Source organism: Ahaetulla prasina, chromosome 3, assembly GCF_028640845.1.
Source record: "Ahaetulla prasina isolate Xishuangbanna chromosome 3, ASM2864084v1, whole genome shotgun sequence".
Taxonomy (NCBI): Eukaryota; Metazoa; Chordata; class Lepidosauria; order Squamata; family Colubridae; genus Ahaetulla; species Ahaetulla prasina.
In genome coordinates this window covers 135,180,868-135,203,453 of record NC_080541.1, presented here as the reverse complement: position 1 = coordinate 135,203,453, position 22,586 = coordinate 135,180,868, and the positions used below count along the sequence as shown (strand labels likewise).

The following is a 22,586-nucleotide window of genomic DNA, read 5'->3' as shown; positions in this document are numbered from 1 at the left end:
CCCACCTCTATTTGGATCAATAAGGATTTTTGAAAATTAAAAAGGATTAATATTTCTCTAGAAGTATATCCAACTTGGATACACTCTGAAGTTGGTTATATTTGTAGGGGAGCAAAACTAAAACAAACCAAGACTGAGATGGACTTACACTATACATTGTAAGGAAATAACAGGTGACAAAAACTAAAATCTGTGTTTGTTTTTTGACAAGTTTTATCTTTCCTAATATATTTTTAGAACGTTCAATATACTAACATGGTTCTATATACTTGTGTCAAAGGAAATTTGCATCTGTGTTCAGTGAAAGACTAATACGTTACTTTTTCAAAAGAAATTTACTCATCTTTGGTATTTCAGTTTGTTCCACTCTTGAAAGTATTAGAAAGATAGTAAAGTTAAAATACCTGAAATCTTAAATGCAATAATTATTATTAGAAGGACAGACTGTAACATATAAATAAATATCTGAGTTTTTGGATTTGTGTCAGTGATTATACTTCTAGGTTATTGTTTAGAAGCGGAGTAGTAAAATCTAGAAGTTTAGCATTTAATAAAAGGTAGTTCAGTTTAGGTGAAATTATCTGTGCTTAACTGTGCTCCATCCTTATTTCAGATAGCTGTTACTAATCAGTTGGCATGAGATCCATGACTAACCCATTTCCTGGGTAGAGTTGCTAAGGGTTTAATATCTGATCTACTGTCTCTTTGCATGTAAAAATTACTAGAAAACATTGTATTTAATGGCTTAAGAACTATGATTAGAATAGTGACTATTAGATAAATTGTATGGGAAAGTAATTGGAAATGCATCCAAAGGAATACGCATTATGGAGAATTGCAAGCTATTCATTTGCAGAAACATTAAATTGTCTCTATAGCAAGAAAACAGCAATTAAAACAGCAAGCAGCAAAGGGGATGGTAATGGCACTCTGTAAAATTGCAGCTGTTCTACAGAGGTAAGGAAACAAAAATTAATCAAAAATGAGCATCTTAACTAAGAAATTATGACATCTTTGGCTGACTGGAGCATAACTGTCAAGCTTGGGCTGTTTGGTGGTCAATAGTGACATTCCATGTGTCAGTGAACAGAGTCTCTTGATACAGTAACCCTCAGTTCACACATTACTGAAGCTCCAACTGTCGAACATTTAAGTCCCTTGGTACTACTGTAGCCTCCAATTTTTCCTGACTGGCTCATGTTTCATTCTTTGGCAATTTGCCCTAATGATATCCCTCGGGAGCTTTCAGACTTTCTTCTTTTCCATATTTAATCCTGTTATATTAATCTGAATGAGAGTATATAATGCTGTTCAAAATTGTAATCTCTTGTTCTGTTGTTTTATGGGTTTTTTTAATAAAGCATTTTCTCTGCTCCTAATTTAGGCCAGAAATTCATAACACAAATGGTTTGCTTAATTTTAAAGTGGAAGCTGAATTCTCTGAAAAATCTTTGGTTTGTTGATGGCATTCATATTTAAGAAATAAAAGCCTCTTAAAACATGAGGTAGGAATAGCTGACAGAAGCATTTGAGTTTTCTTGGCTGCCTCCAGTTCAGGTGGCCTGTGTCCCACCCATTTTGGAAATGGCACTGCTCTTTGCTGAAGACAGCAAAATATTATTTTTACCCATAATCTTTCTTTTTATAGTATCATCTTATAAGATTCAGAACTTGATTTGCTTATTCCTTATTCCTTGCTTATTCCTTTGTCTGGGCTACCATACTTCACCCATAGCACTTGATAATCTTATAGCTATATAAAGAAGCAGTACTTCCTTAACAGTTGTATGTCACTCAGAGTCACATTTTTATAAGGCGAGCAGCCTTATTATTTTGATATATTAATAGATAGCAGGAACTTTGCTTGACGGGGTGATCCACTTACAGGAAATGCACCTTCTCTACATTGAAAAAAGCAAGGCATTCAATCCCACAAGTTGGAATTGCAGGCTACTTTATTTTATTTTTGCACACATAGAACATTTGGAAGCCAATAAGGTGGCTGATGCGATGTACATAAGCTAATACTTAGCTGCACTAGACCTGTGGGCCACATAGCTTTGCAAAAGATATTTCCGCTGAAATATATTAGCTAGCCAAAGTGGTGTACCTTGAGACATCATAGTTAGGTGCCTTACTTTTCAGCGTCAAGGCATCACATATAAGCAGCTCAACCCATCAATTGGGGTTGAGGAGCTTCTGCAAAATGGTACTACTTCACGTAAGCCTACTATAAGTTTGCATAAGTCTACACACATACTCTTTCTCTTCCAAACTATCCTAGCTATTGATATTATTGTGCACATCACACTCGGGAGGATGTTGTAGAACCCTGTGCTATTTTTTTTTCTTTTACAGTCATGTTCCTGACAGGCCCTATGGTAGGCTACCTAGGGGATCTTCAACAACTGAATTGTGAGTTGCCAATGCATGAGGCAGGAAATGCTGTGCTTAGTTGTTTTTGTGCAATTTGTAGAATGTCAGACACTTAAGTTATGTAAGGGAAATTGATTGATTGGCTCTTTTGTTCATTAATACGGCCGTAGTTTGTATAGTAATATGTACAGGTGTTTTCTTTTGTGTGATCCACTATCTAAATGTTAAGAAAAATCACATTCTGGTGCTTATATATCTTTGTCCTCTGGCATGTTTGCTATAAAAAATGCTTATGCAGAATTCTCAGTGCTGTGTAAACAAAGGTTCCATACTTGATGCCAGGTTTGAGTTTCTGAGCTCATTGTAGTCAGAATACTGTAATAAATATATATTATTATAGCATCAGGAAATACGTAGTTGATAAGCAGAGATTTACAAAGAGAAAGCAGAGCAGTAGATTGTATTCTGGCTATTGTGACCATACAGTGCCTTCTGAGAATTAGGATCTGTTTCATGTGAAATTCATCTGTTGGCTGCATCTGGCTTTCTTTGCAATCGGTTTGCCCTCAGAAACACATTGTTGTTAATCTCCTTCATAGTTCAAATAGCTCTCATAATATGAGCTAGGCTAACACTTAAGAAGTGCAGGGTATTATGTGCAAGATGTATTCCTTGTACCCTTTGTGACTTGTAAAACAGACTGGAGCTCCTGGGACAATTGTTAGTAGAGACTTAACTCCTCATTAAATAAAAGCAAGACTCCTGTTTAGCATTTTATTCAGGGAAGATTTTAAAGTAGTGCCAGCTTGGACCCATTTGTTTGTCTTAATAGCATTTTCTCTCTGGGATATTGTCCTTGGCATAGTGTTTGTTCTCTGTACCTGGGCCACTTCTGCCATACCTTCCCTGCATAGCAAACACTGCAGCTGGTATTGTTATCTCAGACATTATTCTGTCCTCAAACCAAACCAAGATCGATCTCAGAGGGCTTTCTCTTTCTTCCATCTACTAAAAAGACCATTGTTTCTTTAAGATGGGAGTGGTGTGCACAATCTTGGGGTGGTTATAGCTGCAGTAACTGTCTGGGAAGGGTTGAAACCACTTTGGGTATGACATGAATATATAGGCATTAGTTATCTGATGAGTTGGAAGCTTCTGAGGAGAGGAGAGCTTTGTTGCTTGTGAAAGATTTAATCCAATTTTAGTCTTAGCTTTGTAGTCATTATTATTAGCTATGTATGTGCATTTTACTTTATGTGCATTTTTTATGCTGCAGCATAAAAAATGTTGTTTGTTTGTTTGTTTGTTTATTTATTTATTTATTTATTTATAATTACATTTCTATACCGCACCATGTCCCGAAGGACTCAGGGCGGTGCCCTCATGTGCCTCATTTTAGTAGGCATAACTGAAATATCAATGCTCAATAGGATATAGTAACTTTATATTCTTCTGTGTTGGTTTTGGTTTTTAGCTGTTTTCCATAGTGTTCTGTATTAACACTTACATAGTTCTGTATAACTCTATATTATACTTTAAGTTCCACATAAGCGTAATTACGTAGTTTAGTAACAAATTTTATATTTGTGTCAGTGATTCTAAATGTTAGTTGATTGACTGACTAAAATTGTGGAAAAGCCAATTATACTGTTATTATCACATAGAATTGTCATATTTCTGCCCTTCTATTTTAAATGTTTATTTTTTTTATTTTTTTTATTTTGTCACAACAATATATGTAAGTATCATACAGAAAGGTTATATAGTATATAAACATATATAAACATATATATGAGTAAATATTAGGAGATATAAACATATATATATATATATATATATATATATATATATATATATATAGGAAGAAGAAAAGAAAAACAATAGGACAGGAACGGTAGGCATGTTTGTGCGCTTATGCACGCCCCTTATGGTCCTCTTAGGAATGAGGTGAGGTCAATAGTAAAGAGTTTTTGGTTAAAGCTTTTAGGATTATGAGAAGAGACCACAGAGTCAGGTAAAGTATTCCAAGCACTGATGATTCTGTTACAGAAGTCATATTTTCTGCAATCTAGATTAAAGCGGTTGACATTAAGTTTAAATCTATTGGTTGCTCTTGTATTATTGCAATTAAAGCTGAAGTAGTCTTTGACAGGAAGGACATTACAATAGATGATTCTATGAGTTAAACTTAGGTCTTGTCGAAGGTGACGGAGTTACAAGTTTTCCAAGTCTAGGATTTCAAGTCTAGTGGGATAAGGTATTTTGTTGTTTACAGAGGAATGGAGAACTCTTCTTATAAAATATTTCTGGACACGTTCAATTGTATTGATGTCAGAGATATGGTGAGGGTTCCAAACAGGTGAGCTGTATTCTAGAATTCTCCACTCCTCCGAAATCAATAAAATACCTTATTCCACCAGACTTGATATCCTGGGTCTTGAAAACTTGGAACTTCGTCGCCTTCGACAGGATCTGGGTTTAGCATATAAAATCATCCGTTGTAATGTCCTTCCTGTCAATGACTTTTTTAGTTTCAATAACAATATCACAAGAGCTACCAACAGATTTAAACTCAATGTCAACCGCTCCAGTTTAGATTGCAGAAATCACGATTTCTGTAACAGAATTGTATATGCTTGGAATGCATTACCTAACTCTGTGGTTTCTTCGCATAACCCCAAAGGCTTTACTCAAAAACTGTCCACGGTTGGCCTCACCACTTTCCTAAGAGGACTCTAAGGGGCGTGCATAAGAGCACAAACGTGCCTACCGTTCCTGTCCTATTGTTTCTTCCCCTATGTATATATATGTTTATAGTACCTCGTTTCTCCTCATATATACGTTCATATATTATATAACCCTTTATGCAATGCTTGTATATATTGTTACGACAAATAAATAAATAAAATAAATAAATAAAATAAATTGGTCTAGCAAATGTTTTATATGCTCTGGTTAGTAGTGTAGTGTTTTTGGAAAAGAAGCTACGCAAGATTAGGTTTACAACTCTTAGAGCCTTTTTTGCTATGTATTTGCAGTGGGCTTTGGCAGTTAGATCATTTGACATGAAAACTCCAAGGTCTTTAACGGGATGGGGGTCATCTGTAAGGTAATGTCCATCAAGCGTGTACTTAGTGTTTGGGTTCTTTTTTCCTATATGTAAGACTGAGCATTTGCTGGTTGAGATTTGGAGTTGCCAAGTTTTAGACCAAGCGGTTAGATGATCAAGGTCTTTTTGAATGATAGATATATTATCAGTGGTGTTAAATAGTTTGACATCATCAGCAAAGAGAACACAATTACTTGAGATATGGTCACAAAGATCATTAATGTATAGTATGAAGAGTGTTGGTCCAAGGACGCTGCCTTGAGGAACACCACTCTTGACAGGAACAGGATTTGATAGAGCATTGCCAATTTTGACCACTTGTTGTCTGTTAGACAGAAAAGCAGATATCCATTTGGATTTTAGTTTTAGGAGAAGTTTATCGTGTACTACTGAGTCAAAAGCTTTGCAGAAGTCTATGTAGATTGCATCTATTGTTTTGCCTTGATCAAGATTTGTAGTCCATATGTTTTTACAGTGGAGAAGTTGTAAGTTGCATGATAATTTTTTCCTGAAACCAAATTGTTTATTGGAGAGTAGGTTGTTTGCTTTTAAGTGTGAGGTAATGGATTGGTTGATGATTGATTCCATGATTTTTCAGGTGAGGCAGCATAGAGAGGTTGGACTGTAATTTTCGACTAAGCTGGGGTCTCCTTTTTTGAAGATAGGGATGACTGTGGCCAGTGACCAAAGTTTGGGAAGGGAACTGGTAGTGAAAGCTTTATCAGAGATTATGCTTAGGGGTTCTGCTATATTAGTAGAAAGTTTTTTTAAGAAGTATGCACATAGTCCATCGGGTCCAATAGATAGTGATGGTTTCATGTTATGAAGAGCTTTTCCAACATTTTCTTCAGTGAAATCTATATGAGTTAAGTCATCATATTCATTGCTGGTACGTTTGTGGAATGTCGGATATGTGTCATCGCTGTTAACAAAAACTGAGCCAAAGAATATGTTGAAGAGGTTGGCTTTAACTGTTTCGTCATTGCATTCTTTGTTGTTAGAATCTTTTAGTGGTGGGATGGATCTTGTGTCTTTAAGTTTATTGTTAACAAAATTATAAAAGGCACGATTGGAATTTGTGCGCAGAAGGTCCTCTTCTTGTTTGGTGTGGTAATTTGTGCATTCAGTTTTTATTTGGTTGCATATATTTCTGTAGCGGTTTTTGAAATTTGCTACAAAGCCTTTTTTGTTTCTTTTCCAGAGGGATTTTTTTTTATTGAAGCTTTTTTATTGATATGGGTAGTTTGCTTTTCCTGATCATGGTTGTCATTTGTGGTACATATAGTTTAATGACTCTATTGATTTCAAGTAGGAAAACTCTATAGTGGTCTTCAGCAGTTATGCAGTTTGCAAACAGATTTTGCCAGTCCAGAAATGAAAGATCGTTGTTTATAAGGTCGTAGTTGGCTTTTTTGAAGTTGTAGATGGGGATACTATTGTTATGACGATTTGAGTATGGACGTATATTGAGACGAAAATCAATCATGCAGTGGTCACTGTTGGAAAAAGGTTCTTTAATTTGTAGTCCATAAATTGAGTTTGGGTTGTTGCAGAAGATGAGATCAAGGCAGTTGTTGAGTCTTGTATTGTTAGTTACAAGTTGTTCAAGACCTAGGTTTGTAACAGCGTTGTATAGTGTAGTATGGATTGGATCAGTTGTACATTCATTAGTTATCCAGTTAATGAGAGGTAGATTTAGGTCACCCAGGAAGATGAGAGGGTATGGGCAAGAGGTAGCCCATGTTAGCAGTGAGGTTAGCATATTTGCATGGGTAATGTCATAGTCAGGGGCTCTGTAGCATAGTAAGAATCGAAGAGTGGTGTTAAGGGATAGGTCGCATACAATAGTTTCAGGGAGAGAAAGTTTATGTGAAACTTGAATATTTTTTAGATTCAGTGACTTTTTGTAAAAGATAGCCACTCCACCACCTCTTCGGATTTCACGATCTGATCGATGAACTTGATATTCTTTGTTTGAGATAATGGAGTCAGGAAGGGATGAGTTCAGCCATGTTTCACAAACAAAAATGATATCAAATGTACCACTGTTTAACAAGAGGATAAATTCAGGTAATTTGTTAACAATGCTTCTCGCATTTATCAATTTGCATTTGAGATCTGTAGTAATTGGTGTTGAAGAGGTAAGGGGCGTGCATACCTAGTTTTGGATGTTAGTAGGTTGGGGGTTGTGTACAACAGGTGGTTGTATAGATGGTTGGATGGGTGGATGGATGTTTTGGGAGATGAGTGTTTGGATGTTGGGTACTTGATTGTTTATTGAGATGTTTGGTTGAGTGGTTGGTTGGGTGGTTGGTTGGATGGTAGTTTGGCTGGTTGGTTGGCTGGCTGGTTGGATGGCTGGTTGGGTGAACTGTTGGGTGGCTGTTTGGATGGCTGTTTGAATGGCTGGTTGGGTGGTTGGTTGAATGGATGGTAGGGTGATGGGTACTTGATTGAATGTTGGAATGGCTGGTTGATTGTTATGGGTGATGGGGGGTTTGGAGGTGATTTTTTGATTGTAGGTTTTTTATGCAATCAGCACGATAGTCAATGTATAGGTTGGATTCACCGTTGTCTTGTCTTCGTTTAAGTTCTGTGCGAAGTTCACGAGAACGTATCCGTTGTAGAAAAGATAGATCGGGACGTGATCTAAGTTTACTGTAGGCAGGGTTGGTTTTAGCAATTGAGTTTATAGTATAAATGAATTTACGTTTGCTGTCCTCTTTATACATGTGACTCTACAAAATCTTGGTGCTGTTGATCCATCACTGTTTTTATATTCTGGTCCATCTCTGGAGACAGCAATTATTTCATTTGGGGAGATGGTTGATGAGTTATAATTTCCAATGATGTTGTGAATCTTATTGATATCAGGTTCGTTGGTGTTTTCTAGTCCAAATAATATTGCCTTATTTATTTTTTGTCCTCTCTCCATGGCATCTCTGATTAGTTGGTTAGTAGTTATTTGTTGTTTAGGTTGTGTTGTATTTATTTGTTGTCTAGGTTGAGTTGTAGGTTGTGTATTATGTAATGATAGATGAGTTGGGAAGAGATTTGGATCATTTGAGTTTTCATTTTTTAGTGTTGAAATCAAGTTTGTGAAACTTTGTTCAATAATTGTTAGAATTTTTTTTCCTAAGTTTTGTTCAATATCTTGTATTCTTTTTTCTAGGTTTTGTTCAATAGCTAGTAATCTTTTATCTAAGTTTTGTTCAATAGTTATTAATCTTGTTTCTAAGATTTTATCAGCGTCAATGTTTGATCTGTTGGATTTTCTGGCTGGCATAATGATATTTTGAGTTTTTGTGTAATTGGTAATGAAGTAGTATCTTTCTTATTTCTTTGTTTTATTACACACTCTTTCTAATTTTAGTAATGAGGAAGTATTTCTCCAATTTTCCTTGATTTTTTTTCTTTTTTTTTTAAACTTTCTATGTCTCCAATTTGTATTTTGTAATTCTTTGTATTTCTCCAATTTTCCTTGATTTTTTTTTTTTAACTTTCTATGTCAATCACTTTGGTAATTGTCTGCTGGCCTGACTGATACAAAGTATTTGTAATGCTCATAAAAACTTGTATTTTTTTTCTAAAATGACCAATTGTATCAATAAGCATTGTGGAAGCTGTATTTTTATAATTTAGCTAATCTTGTACTAATTCGCCCTTATTTCTATCACAATCTCACTCTTTATGTGTATAAAACTGAAGTGTATAAACCTGTCAAACAAAATGATGTACAAAAACCCCAAGTTCTGCTATGAAAGATAGCAGAACTTTAGCATGAAAGATTTTTCAGTACAATTTACTTTCTTATGTACTAGAGTGCATTACAATAAAAACAGCATTCAGCCTATGAATGAATATATTAAAAAAAAACATTTATAGATTGAAAAGTGGCTTCCTTTCAGTAGAAGATAACTATTTCTACATCTCTTTATGAGACTATGATTATTACTGATATTTCATTATGTGACTGACAGTGGTACAGCCTTTCCATTGTACATAGAAATTCAATATTTATCTCAATATTGTATACATAACTGCAGGTTTATTGTTGCTGACATGATTAATACAATGTTTTACTTCTTTTCTTTCTTACAACATTACACTTTCGTTGTGTCTGCTTTGAATTCTAGTTAACTGCTTGTGTTCATGGGTCAGCCGCATTGCTATATCCAATGTACTGGCAGCATATATACATCCCGGTGCTCCCACCACATCTCCTGGATTATTGCTGGTAAGAGGCTAAATATGTATTATTCTTTACCTCTCTAATAATTAAGCAAGACAATATGTTGTTGCCTTTTAATTAAATAAATGGGATCATTTGAAGATTAAATCCAGTTGCAATGGTACAGACTCAAAATGAAAACATGCCAAATTTGGCACTGCTTTATAAGATAAAAATATTTGAAACTGTACTTCTGCAGGACTAAGATATGAATCATGACTTATATGACTTACACAGCTTATTTTTAGATCACTAGGTTTTAGAAGTTGCTGAATTACTGACATGAGACAAAATCCAAAATTTTGTATTATCTCCCCCCCACCCCCAAAATTTACGTAGAGATACCAATGTGATTCAGAATGTTTCTCTGTTGAGGGAAGGTAATCAAAAGGTCCTATACAAACTCATTGAGAGCTGTCATCATTACTAATTATATTTATTAATATTATTATATTTATTTGCCACCTGTCTCGCCATGGGGCTACTTGAGGCAATGTACAACAATAAAACTTTTTCAATAAAAAACCAATAAAAAAATGAAGAAATAAAAGGAAATTTTAAACAAAGCAAAAATAAATAATAAAACAATAAAATAAACAGAAAACCAAGAAAATACATCAATATGACTACTGTAGTAAAAAAAAGAAGGACCAATGGGGAGCAGAGAGTGGGAGGGGAGGTGGAGTCTGTTGTCAATCTACCAGCCATCTCCAGAGTAGAACTCACCCATTGCTAATCATTACTAATCTAGAACTAATATTGATATTTTGTGTTTGCTACATGTGGTATTTCACAGCTTATTTCACATCTTTTAGTATGTTACCTTACAGCACAAAATAGTTCTATAATTTAAATAATTCAAATGCTTCCAAAATTCTACAAGATCTTCATGATAATAGTTTATCTAGATTTCTTATAAGTTAATATACTTGTCCCAGTCAAGAAAGCAATGATTTAATGGGTTTAAAAGAATCATTGAAATCAAAGGGCAGAGAGAGAATTTCAAAATAACATAGCTGAAAAAAGGAGCATTGCCTTTCCAGGATGAAATAATTTCATTTATTGCTATATCCAATGTACTGGCAGCACATGTACATTCTGGTGCAAAAGTATACATAGCAAAAGTTTAAGATGCTAGAAGAGCTGAAACGTTTTCCAACATTAGAACTAGTATCCAATCATATAGCATTATTTCATAGGTATAATGAGGGGAAATCAGTGATGCTCAGGCCAGAGTAAGTTTTATGTAAATACAAAGTGGATGTGTCCAACTTTCAGGGCCAGAAAAAGAATAGCCAAAAGTCTGTTGACTTGAAAAGATGTGTGGCCTTGTGGAAAGGTCTAGAATGTAAACCCTAGATTTATAGACAGCTTGATTTCTCTTCTTTATTTGGAGTAAAGCAACTTATCAAGTTGTGTCATGTATTTGAAGGTTCTGCTTAATTACTGTCTGGAGAATTAAAATTTATTTTGGTATCAAAAGTACCAAAACGTCTGACAGATTTTGGATTTGCTTAATTTTTAAACAAGAAAAAACAATCCTATTAACTTCTTAATATAGTTTCTTACCTATAATTTACAATATAGTTTATGACGAAGCATCTGTTTTAAGAATTCTATTAACATTCTTACAAGATTACAGAATTCTACTTAAGACTACTTAATGATTCTTTATTAAATTCTCTGTTTTTGTTGTAGAATAAACATTTTTCACAATAAAACCATACTAATTTTCTAGTTCATACTTTATGTAAGATAACCAATTATTTTATAAAAATGATGGACTAGATTAAAATACATATTTCATAAGTTGATAAGTGATTGCTAGAAGAAAAACATGCATGTGTCTTAATTGTCATTTTTTCTCCTCTTAAGTGCCTGACAGTTTTTTTAATGATATAAATTACTAATCAGAAGCTGATTATGCCAAGCTTTCCCCAGTATTACTTTTCTATGAAATATGAAGAAAAAACTGATTCATGTCAAGCATTGTTTTTAAATAAAAAGTTGCATTTTGATTTTAATGCAAGATAATATGTCACTTTACTTTGGACACATTTAAACTAATACTCAGTGGTTTAAAAATAAATGCTATGTTACTAAATTAATTAATAAAAGAAAATTATTTGCAGATGCAAGAGAGTTAATGGAGTAATATAACTTACAATTTTTTAAAATTTTAATTACAATTAAATGAAAAAAGTCTCACCAAATTAATATATAAACACAACTACTTCAAAAGTCTGTAATGGCAGACAACATGTATCAACAATGCACTATTGCAAATGGGATATAGATGTGTACTTAAGTGAAAAATGTTAATTCTGGAACCCAGGCCAGAAAATGCAGATTTTCTGATAACATAATAGATTTGAAATATTGTGTATATTACCAAGAAGTACATCCTTAACATAAAGCAGTTAATACAAGTCATAGTTACAATCCTATTGATATAATCCTCAAATATGTTGATAATAGAGCAAAACCAGACACTAGGTTAATATTCCAATTTCTGAATATTGGACAGCAATGTATTTGGTACTCATCACTTAGTAAACATTCCGTGAGATAGCCAATAAAATACATGAAGCACTGTTTGTTGAAGTAGTACCAAATGTATTTTAAGATTATAGGAATCTAATTATACAGTATTTAAACTACCCATAAATTGACTTATCAAGGCAGGACACTGAAGATGGTTATTCCAAAGGTTGCATAAATAATACCAATTTGTTTTACTTCATATAAAATATGTATTGGTTTATGAACTGTATTTAATTGGAGTGTTTGCTTTACAAATAGAAGAGTTCTAATAAGACTTTAGCTATGGGGAAGGAGAAAGATGTGATTTTAGGGTACAGGCCTAAATTTTCTCTGCTACTCCCTGCTCTGTGACTTGTGGATTTGGGAGAGTCTTCAGCTACCTTCCTGCATCTCTTAGGAGGATACAATGAGAAGGAGGAAAGTGCGGAAATCGTATTTCCATTCTTGGGTGGGACAATTTCATGAATGCAGTTTTATTTAGTGGGTTTCAGAAAATAATTTCTGGTATCTTTTCTATTGTAAATTTGTATGCTTTCCAAGAACCTAAAAATCACATTATTCCTAACATTAATTTAGTGTCAGTGCATATAACTGCTCTTAATATTTGTAGTGAATTGTAAAGCAGTATAAAATACAAAGCTATTTGTATATCTTTCAGCTGTATTCTTTGTCATACATTATATAGTGTTACTTTAGTATATACGTGTATGAAAAAGGCTGATTTATCTAGAAAAAAGTATCATAGCTAGGAACCTCCAGTCCAAATTCACAATTGTAATCATAAATCTAATGCCGGCAACTTTTTGATAATATTATTTTCAATTTTATACTGTAGTCACATTTCAAAACCATCTGACTAATGTGTAAACTGGAAAAGTGGTTCTGTACTTATTGGCAAACTGAATTGTCTTTATTATTATTTTGCTTGTTTGAAGGCCAAGGAGAGCAATGTAATGTTATATCAAAGCTGACATGGATTAAGATTCTGGAAGTATTTATTTAGAGTGAATTGATTTTTTTAATGAAAAAAACTTCATTGATTGGGATTCTGGGATTTTATTTATTTGTTGGCTTGCTTGCTTGTTTGTTTGTTAGGGTGAACTCTGCAAGTATAATTTCCAAAGCTCTGAGGGCCACAAAAATAAGGGGGTTGAAATGTAAGTGGTTTATGGGCTGGTCATTCTGTTCAACCCACTTGCAGAATAAAATCCCTAATTTTAACTTTGTAGCTTCCAATTCACAAAGTGAGAAATACCACCTTGATATTTGGGGGGAAAGATGTGGGGAAAATAGTATTGATACAACCTCCTCAATGTGTTAGGTAACATTTTGAATATGTAGCACTCTGGCAGTGTTTTAGGCTTCAAACATTACATTTAGGTTGTATATATCTCTGCTATATTTACAACAAAAGTAAAAAATAACAAAAAAAGCTTCTTCCAACGTGTTAAAAATAAGAAAAAGGTCAAGGAAACAATTGGCCCATTGCTGGGAGAAAATGGCAAGAAGGTGACAAGCAACAGGGAGAAAGCAGATCTACTTAACTCATATTTTGCATCTGTCATTACACAAAAGGAAAAAACAATCCAACCTATCAAAAATAGCACCACCAAAAACAGATTAGGAACACAAATTAAAGTAGGGAAAAAAATGGTAAGTGAACACCTGTCTACCCTAGACGAGTTCAAATCACCAGGACCGGATGGATTTTACCCCAAGGTTCTGAAGGAACTGGCAGATGAGATCTCAGAACCACTGAACTATATCTTTCAAAGATCCTGGAGCACAGGGGAGCTGCCAGAGGATTGGAAAAGAGCTGATGTAGTTCCCATCTTCAAAAAAGGAAGAAAAAAAAAACCAGATCCAGGAAATTACAGACCTATCAGCCTGACCTCAATACCTGGGAAGATTCTGGAAAAGATAATCAAGCAACGAATCACCGAACACCTAGAAGCAAACAAAGTAATCACCAAAAGCCAACATGGGTTTGTCAAAAACAGATCATGCCAGACTAATCTTATTGCATTCTTTGACAAAGTGACAAAATTAGTAGACCAGAGGAATGCTGTCGATATAATTTACTTGGACTTCAGTAAAGCATTTGATAAAGAGACCATAACCTACTACTAGATAAAGTAGAAAAATGTGGGTTAGACAGCACCACCACCAGATGGATTCGTAACTGGCTGACCAACCATACTCAACGTGTAGTCCTCAATGGAATTACATCCACATGGAGGGAAGTATGCAGTAGAGTACCCAAAGGCTCTGTTTTAGGCCCAGTACTCTTCAACATCTTCATCAATGTCTTGGACGAGGGGATAGATGGGGAACTCATCAAATTTGCAAATGACACCAAGCTGGCAGGAATAGCCAACACTCCAGAAGATAGGCTCAAGTTACAGAAGGATCTTGACAGACTTGAACATTGGGCGCTATCTAACAAAATGAAATTCAACAGTGAAAAAAGTAAGGTTCTACATTTAGGCAAAAAAATAAAACAAAATGCACAGGTACCGTATATGTGGTACCTTGCTCAATAGTAGTAACTGTGAGAGGGATCTTGGAGTCCTAGTGGACTCATTTAGATATGCGCCAGCAGTGTGCAGCAGCTGCTAAAAAAGCCAACACAGTTCTGGGCTGCATAAACAGAGGGATAGAATCAAGATCACGTGAAGTGTTAATACTACTCTATAATGCCTTGATAAGGCCACACTTGGAATATTGCATTCAGTTTTGGTCGCCACGATGTAAAAAGGATGCTGAGACTCTAGAAAGAGTGCAGAGAAGAACAACAAAGATGATTAGGGGACTGGAGGCTAAAACATATGAAGAATGGTTGCAGGAACTAGGTATGTCTAGTTTAATAAAAAGAAGGACTAGGGCAGACATGATAGCAGTGTTCCAATATCTCAGGGGTTGCCACAAAGAAGAGGGAGTTAGGGTTAGGGTTCTCCAAAGCACCTGAGGGTAGAACAAGAAGCAATGGGTGGAAACTGATCAAGGAAAGAAGCAACTTAGAACTAAGGAGAAATTTCCTGACAGTTAGAACAATTAATCAGTGGAACAACTTGCCTGCAGAAGTTGTAAATGCCCAACACTGGAAATTTTTAAGAAGATGTTGGACTATTTGTCTGAGATGGTGTAGGGTTTCCTGCCTGGTCAGGGGGTTGGACTAGAAGGCCTCTAAGGTCCCTTCCAACTCTGTTGTTATTATTATTACTATAAAATGTGTATTAGAGAAGTATGAAGGAAAGTTTTACTGCCATATTTGTGGAAAAGCTTTATAGCAATTAGTTAGTCTGGCTTTATGTGCTTTAACCAAGAAACCCATGCTAGTTTGTGATACTATATCATTGTGTCTCAGGTGAATCTGGTGTTAGGTCATCTGTGCCTATGATGCATGTCATGAATGAGGGACATAAATTGGTCCCAGTACACATTCCCTATGTTGCAAATCATTCCCTTGTTGAGTTCTTCTTATGACCCTTGTATTTTACTGGCCACGTGCATCTGAGCAGAAAAGACTAGACTATGACAGATAATCAATACCATCAAAATGGGCACCTCTTTGGTAAAATTCAGGGTAAGCTTTAGAAGATACGATTTTTTTAAAAAAACAGATAAACATTTTAAGAACATCCTGGGAATGCTTCCAACTTATTTCAGATCATTTTCTTTGCCTATCCTATGTTGTGCATAAATGCGGGCATGCAAAATAAATAAATAAATAAATTATATTTTTCCATGAGGGGCAAAGTTTTTAAGAGATATTGGAATTTTTTATCAGATATAGTAACTAAAAGAAAAAAACATGAAGTTTAAGCATTTCATTTCATTTCATTTCATTTATAGATAGCATAGATAGTTATAGTTTATAGATAGCATAGATAGTTATTGTGGCTATTGGCTGAATTACCCAAATATTTGGCACTTGCATTCCATTGCATTCCGTTCTATTTACTAACTATTGCAATAGTTAGTAAATAGAACCAAATGAAGAAAAAGAACCAGATTTGATAAAACTTTGGCTAAAATGTTAGATATTGACGAAAGCTGAAATGGAAAGATATGACACTGTGTTTTTCTAAAAATCACAGCAAGTAAAAGAATACTATGTACTAAATCTACAAATAAACAGTTGTTATATTTTGTAAATCATGGTTGCATTTTAAGTCAATCTTACTCATTTAATATACATCAAGACTTCATCTTTTTCCCTGCTGTGTATTGATCAAGTCTAATCCTTTTATAATCCCTTTTCCTTCCTTCCCTTCCCTTCCCTTCCCTTCCCTTCCTTTCCTTTCCTTTCCTTTTGTAGCCTTTTTTTCTTGCATAAGGGTATATGGTAATAGAAGACATAATTCTTACACAATCGAATAAGTTGTTCATGGCATTTTGCATTTTGCTATTTTAGTGTAATCTACTGCTGTTCAAGGCAAACATATTATTTATATATAGAGTGGTTTAGGTAAAGTAAAATAAAACCCAACATTTTGAGTTTGAAGATACAGATACACACAGCTAGATTTCAATACAATTTAACTGTAAGATCATAATAATAGAAAGTTATACATCAGTGGTTCTCAACCTTTATAGTGCTGCGACCCCTTTAATACAATTCCCCATGATGTGGCGACCCCTTTAATACAATTCCCCACGATGTGGCGACCCCCAACCATAAAATTATTTTTGTTTTGAATTTATCGTGCCTGAAGCTGTATTGGCTAGCGATCTGAACTGCTTGCGATTGCCTTGGGGACGGAGGCATTAAAACGGAGACTCCTCCCCTATTAAGTTTATCGCGCCTGAAGCCAGATTAGGCTAGCGATTGGGAGTGATTGCAGCTGGCTTGAGAGGGAGACATCAGAGCAAAGATTTCTCTCTTTGTTAATTCATCGCGCCTGAAGCCGAATTCGGCTAGCGATTTGAAGAGCCTGCAGCTGGCTTGTGGAGTCAACCATTGGAGCGCGATTCTTCGACTCGCAAGTATACTTCCCATATTTCCGATGGTCTTAGGCGACCCCTGGCAAATCGTCATTCGACCCCCAACGGGGCCCGACCCACAGGTTGAGAACCGCTGTTATACATGGAAACAGAAACAGACAATTGCAGATCAAAACCTTTATCTGTTCATTGTAATATTCCATATTTTCATATACTGTTTTCATGTGTTTCTTTTTTGACCCACCCCTTTAACAACTGCTCAGGTTTGGGGAGGGGTCATATTACAAAAATGCCAGATCATTTTAGGATACTTATAGGTACTAGTAGATATAAAATAATAGAAGCTTTGTAACTTTCAGGAAGGTCATGTGAAGGCCGTTCATTTTTCCCATTTTGTTAAATTTTTATAGTGTTAATGCAAATGATCTGGTCTTCTGAATTGTACATTAGCTGGATGCAGTGTAACAGATTATTCCATGAATAAAACCAACAAATGAAAAATAGAGCCACTTTTACTCCATGTGAATTTATTCAATTAACTTGCACAAATGACATTATTTGGGGTTTTCTGATCTGCTCAAGATTATTGAGTTAGAAGATTGTATGGAATTCTTTTCTGTCCTTCATTCTATTAAAATATAAAAGAATAGACTGGAGAAGGGTTAATGTGGTTTAAAGTCAGGTGTCATCAATGTGATGATAATACCCAATTTTATTTTCCCCAGTCTTTAGAGTCATCGCAAGATCGCTATTACTATTCAACTTTAGTCTAGATGTTTTCATATCACAGCCAATAATGCATGCTATCTGACAAGATTGTGTCTATATGGATCAGTGACTCTTATTTTTGGGACTGGGCAAGCAACATGCGCTGAAATGGATGTATTCAGTCCTTGAGGGAGTGTATTTTGAGTGTGCTGCTAGATTCATTTTTGTCAGTTACAACCCTAATGCTTTAATTATTTTGGACAGTTTGGACTTGCTTGCGGATTAAAAATATAGGAGCATACATTACTATAGGATGATTATTAGCCCAAACTGACCAATTTATCTCAGTTTTACAGGAACTGAAGTCACTTTCAGTAGCTTCTGATCTGAGTTCAAGGTATTTATGGTAGCTTTAAAACAGCTGGGGACCTTGATATTTAAAGGACAGCCTCTGTTGTATCACCTGCCTAAATATTAAATATAAAAATTTGATGAGGGGTTTTTCCTCCACCTTCCCTTTAGTCGAAGAAATGCAAATGTGAGACAGGAGTTTTATATTTGGCTTATGAAACTCTCTTCTCTCAAAGCCTGGCTGGGGCATGACTTTGTTTTCTTTTAACATCACATGGAGACCTGACAATTTATCCAAGCCTCTTGGTAGTTTAGCTTGGTTTATGTATCATATGCTAATAAGTGCTTTCATATTGATTTGTTTGTTGGTTTTATCTATACCCTGACTTCTCTTGATCCAGTGCAATTAGCAACATCTTACTAAGCAAATAATTAAATTGCATAGATGTAGGAGATACAAAATAGTAATTTATAGATGGGGATGATTCAGTTGATTTCTTCTGAAAATGTACTGAGATTCACCAAGAGAGATGAATCAGTGATCGTATAATATTGCATGCATGATAAGAATAAACTATTGGGAGAAGACTGCAGTCTCTGTTTGGTAAAGTTCACACTTTGAAGAAGTGAGAGCTGTTGAAGATTTGCAACAGCTCTGCAAGATAGTCTTGTGTTATTCCATACTTTAAAGCTGGAATGATAGCAAGGTTTTGAACCGGAATTTTCCAGCTTACAGGTTTTTGGGCATTTTAATATTTGGAGCTGGCAAACATACTTACCGTATCTTATGTATTTCTCCCCCACCCCCTTTAATTTCAGTGCACCAATGCCTTATTTGATTGGAGTTCACTTCAGTTTATTGGAGGTAAGTAATTTTCTCTTTCTCCATGGCTATATGTTAAGGCTGCATAATGTGCAAGCATTTTAAAAGCCTAACTGGATCTCTCAGACTATTCCTGAAAAGGCTTCAATATTCAAAAAAATGCAACTTATGGGTAATTGGAAGGATAGGAGGGAATAAAAGAAACAAGTTGGTTAACCTTGGATTTCTCTGTTTTATATGAGATTCTCTATAGTTGAGAAACAGAATAGGAGAACTTTCCATCTTCATTAGCTACAGCAGAGGAGAACAGTTTTCTTTCACATGACCCTTGAAGCAGTCCTAAATATATCAGCATCAAAATGGAATGGTGAACATTCTTCCAAGCATTTCTGGCAGTGTGCCGTTTAATGATATCTAGACATCTGCATGGAAGGGAATAGAATTATGGAGTGGGGAGGAACCAGGCAGGATCACCTTCTTGTTTCAAATATGCTTGCAATTATTTAAGAAGTGCAGACTGAGTGAGAACTAGTAAAGGAAAGAAAATGGCCAGAATCTATTATAAGAGTTATAATATATCCCGTCAGTATATCCATGTGTGATGGGCTATTGCATCTAGCATAGACATTGTTCAAAACTGGCACTGGAAAGATTTCTCTACTGATTTGCTTGATCTAGGATCATACAGGTTAAATTTAAAAGAGTGAACAACTCTAGAAATCCTGTCCCACCATATCATGGAATTGCTTCCCTGGTATCAGTGGGGGACATGCGTATATATTAAATGTACCCAATCATGTAAGAATATAATATGTCATCTATTTCTTACTATTATTTAAGTCTATAAGCCTGTATTTGCTGTGTTTTATCAGTCTATGCTTGTATTGGTAAAAAAAAGAAGAAGAAGAAAAAGGAAGATTGTAAGGAATGCCCTGATGAACCAGACCAAATATCCACTTGTTCTAGTATCTTGTTTCTCACAGTGGCTAGGCAAATAGTGGATAAATGTTTTATACAATGATAAAAGAATAGGAGATCCTATTCAGGCATTGCAAGAAATAGTCTTGATGGGTATTATTTATAATAATCTAAATTTCATTAATTATGATAATGATGCATTATGTAGGAGAATTCTTAATATACAATGTTGCCATGGAAATATTTATTTGTCACCTAGATTGCGTCATCCCTAGTTTTCTTGTTCGTTTACAATTTAGATTTGTATGTTAAAAACATGTGTATGTCTTTAAATGAAAATCAGAAAGAGAAGCACTCAAATGCTTACATGGATATTTTTCGTTATTCAGAGAGTCAAAAGTAAATCACTGGAGGACGTGGTGATGCTAAATGTTGACACAAACACATTGGAAACACCATTTAATGACCTGAGCAATCTACCAAGTGAAGTGGTAAGCCTAGTTGGTTTTATCCTCTTTGTTATTTGAATTACTTATTTTTCCCTGCTAAGTTAAAAAAAAAAAGAGTACCTTCCCGTACCAAACATTATGTTATAAGCTATAGATTTCCTATTTAATGGTGTCTTGTTTTGTTTGTTTGTTTACTTGCTTTTGACAGTTGAGGAAATGTTGAGTGGAACATCATATTTTTTTATTGTGAAGAAAAAGGGAAGATCATAATTATAAAGCTTGCTGCATTCATTAGGCATAGCAGCTTTAAATGCAAGAGTCTCTTCATCTCATCTTAATCATTATATTACAAAGTAGGCATTTCTGTCTGCCTAGTGGCATATCTTGCAAGGGGGGAAAAAAAGGAGTTTTTGAAGGCAAAAAGAAGAAGGGGGCCAATTATCAGCTTCTGGTTCCCTGCCACCTGCCAGCACTTCTCCTTTTAATTAATGATCTGATGACATTGGTCAATATAATAAGAAATGCTTGTAGAGTGGGGTCAGAAAATGCATACTTTGATCTTCTTCAACTTTCTGAAACATTTATTTGTTTTGTCTAAATTATTTCAGTTTTATTTTAATCTCTTCCATCCTGCTGAGGATGGCATGAATTGAAAACTCTACTCTGTTTGTCATTTGCTTTGGCAGAGCAACGATGCCATACTTATAATTCTATTTGTAAATTAAACTGCAAAATCTGTTTGTCATAAAAGACATTGGATCCTTTGAAAATGAGGAAAACTGTCTTTTGTATGTAAAGGCAGATAAATTAACTGGCAGTTACACTTGGACTTTGATCTCATGAAGTTTTTTTTTCTTCTGGATGCTTATAATAAGAGGTATTCTACAGTTCATGTTATATAGACATCCCAAAAGTAGCATTTTACTTTCTTTTGGTTTTCTGCAACATGATTCTGAAAAATAACTTTTTCCCTACCACAGTTTGTTCATTTTTAAGACAGAATTCAGTAGAAGTTGATGATAACAGATGGTTCAAAGTGAGACTGAAATAAACTGCATTATTCCTCAAATGAAATGCATGCACACACACACACACACACACACACACACGTGAGCATACATACATGTGCATTCATATATACTTTTATAGACCACTCAAGACAATAAGACAGCAACCTTATTTCTGGTTATAATAATTTTAATATATAAATTGTTTTATCATATCAGGACATTTATTCTTATAGAATAGAATAGAATTTTTATTGGCCAAGTGTGATTGGACACACAAGGAATTTGTCTTGGTGTATATGCTCTCAGTGTACATAAAAGAAGAGATACGTTCATCAAGGTACATAACATTTATATGTTATTTAAAACAATAAAAGCATAATAAATATTCAGATTAATGTTTTATTACTTTGCTTTTGAAAAGAAACTAACAAACACAAGTAATAGCTGGTTGATATATTTTTAAAACTATTTTAAACAAATTACTATCAGAATACATTTAAATTTCAAAATATAATGTGATTATTGATGGAAATATATATTTTGATTTTGCACTAAGGAGAAGTGATCATTTATGTATATCTCATATAAATTCATAGCACTATAGTTGGGCACAGAGTTCAGAGTACAAAAGATATTTCTTTATTTTTATGTACCCAATGTATGAAGAGGTTCACATTTTTGCATAAATCTACTAAAGATGATCTAGGCTGCTTGCATTTCTATTTTGGATTCTTCTGTCTAGTTTTTCTAAAAGACAATATGATTTGACAAATTTTCTAAATATATTTAGTAGAAAATATATTTAGTAGAAATAGAATCTTATGCATGAAAAGAAAACATCACTAAATTGGGGTAAGTTGTTAGTGAAAACATACTGATCTGTTTATCAACTCACTCTATATGAAATCCTACAAATGTCTTATATTAATTAGCATTTGTCTTTTGTGGAGTAGGCAGTGGGCCTTTTACAAAAATGAACATTCTATTTAAAATATAAATAAAACAATATATTATTTGTATACTCTAAAAAGTTTTCTTTTTCCCTTCTGTAATACATACTATAGTTTATTTGTTTTACCAGTTGTTTAATTGTCCTGATTGCTTCCATTCTAAATGTGCC

The 22,586-nt window shown here is 34.5% G+C and overlaps 1 protein-coding gene across 1 annotated transcript in view; it reads left to right on the top strand.

Annotated features, from left to right (window-relative positions):
* DENND1B (DENN domain containing 1B) overlaps positions 1 to 22,586 on the top strand; it is a 142,651-nt gene that overhangs the window by 52,729 nt on the left and 67,336 nt on the right. The window contains exons 3-5 of the mRNA XM_058176029.1: positions 9,622 to 9,722; positions 19,086 to 19,131; positions 20,397 to 20,498. Coding sequence (XP_058032012.1) covers positions 9,622 to 9,722; positions 19,086 to 19,131; positions 20,397 to 20,498 — 249 coding nt within the window. The remainder of the gene's footprint in view (positions 1 to 9,621; positions 9,723 to 19,085; positions 19,132 to 20,396; positions 20,499 to 22,586) is intronic.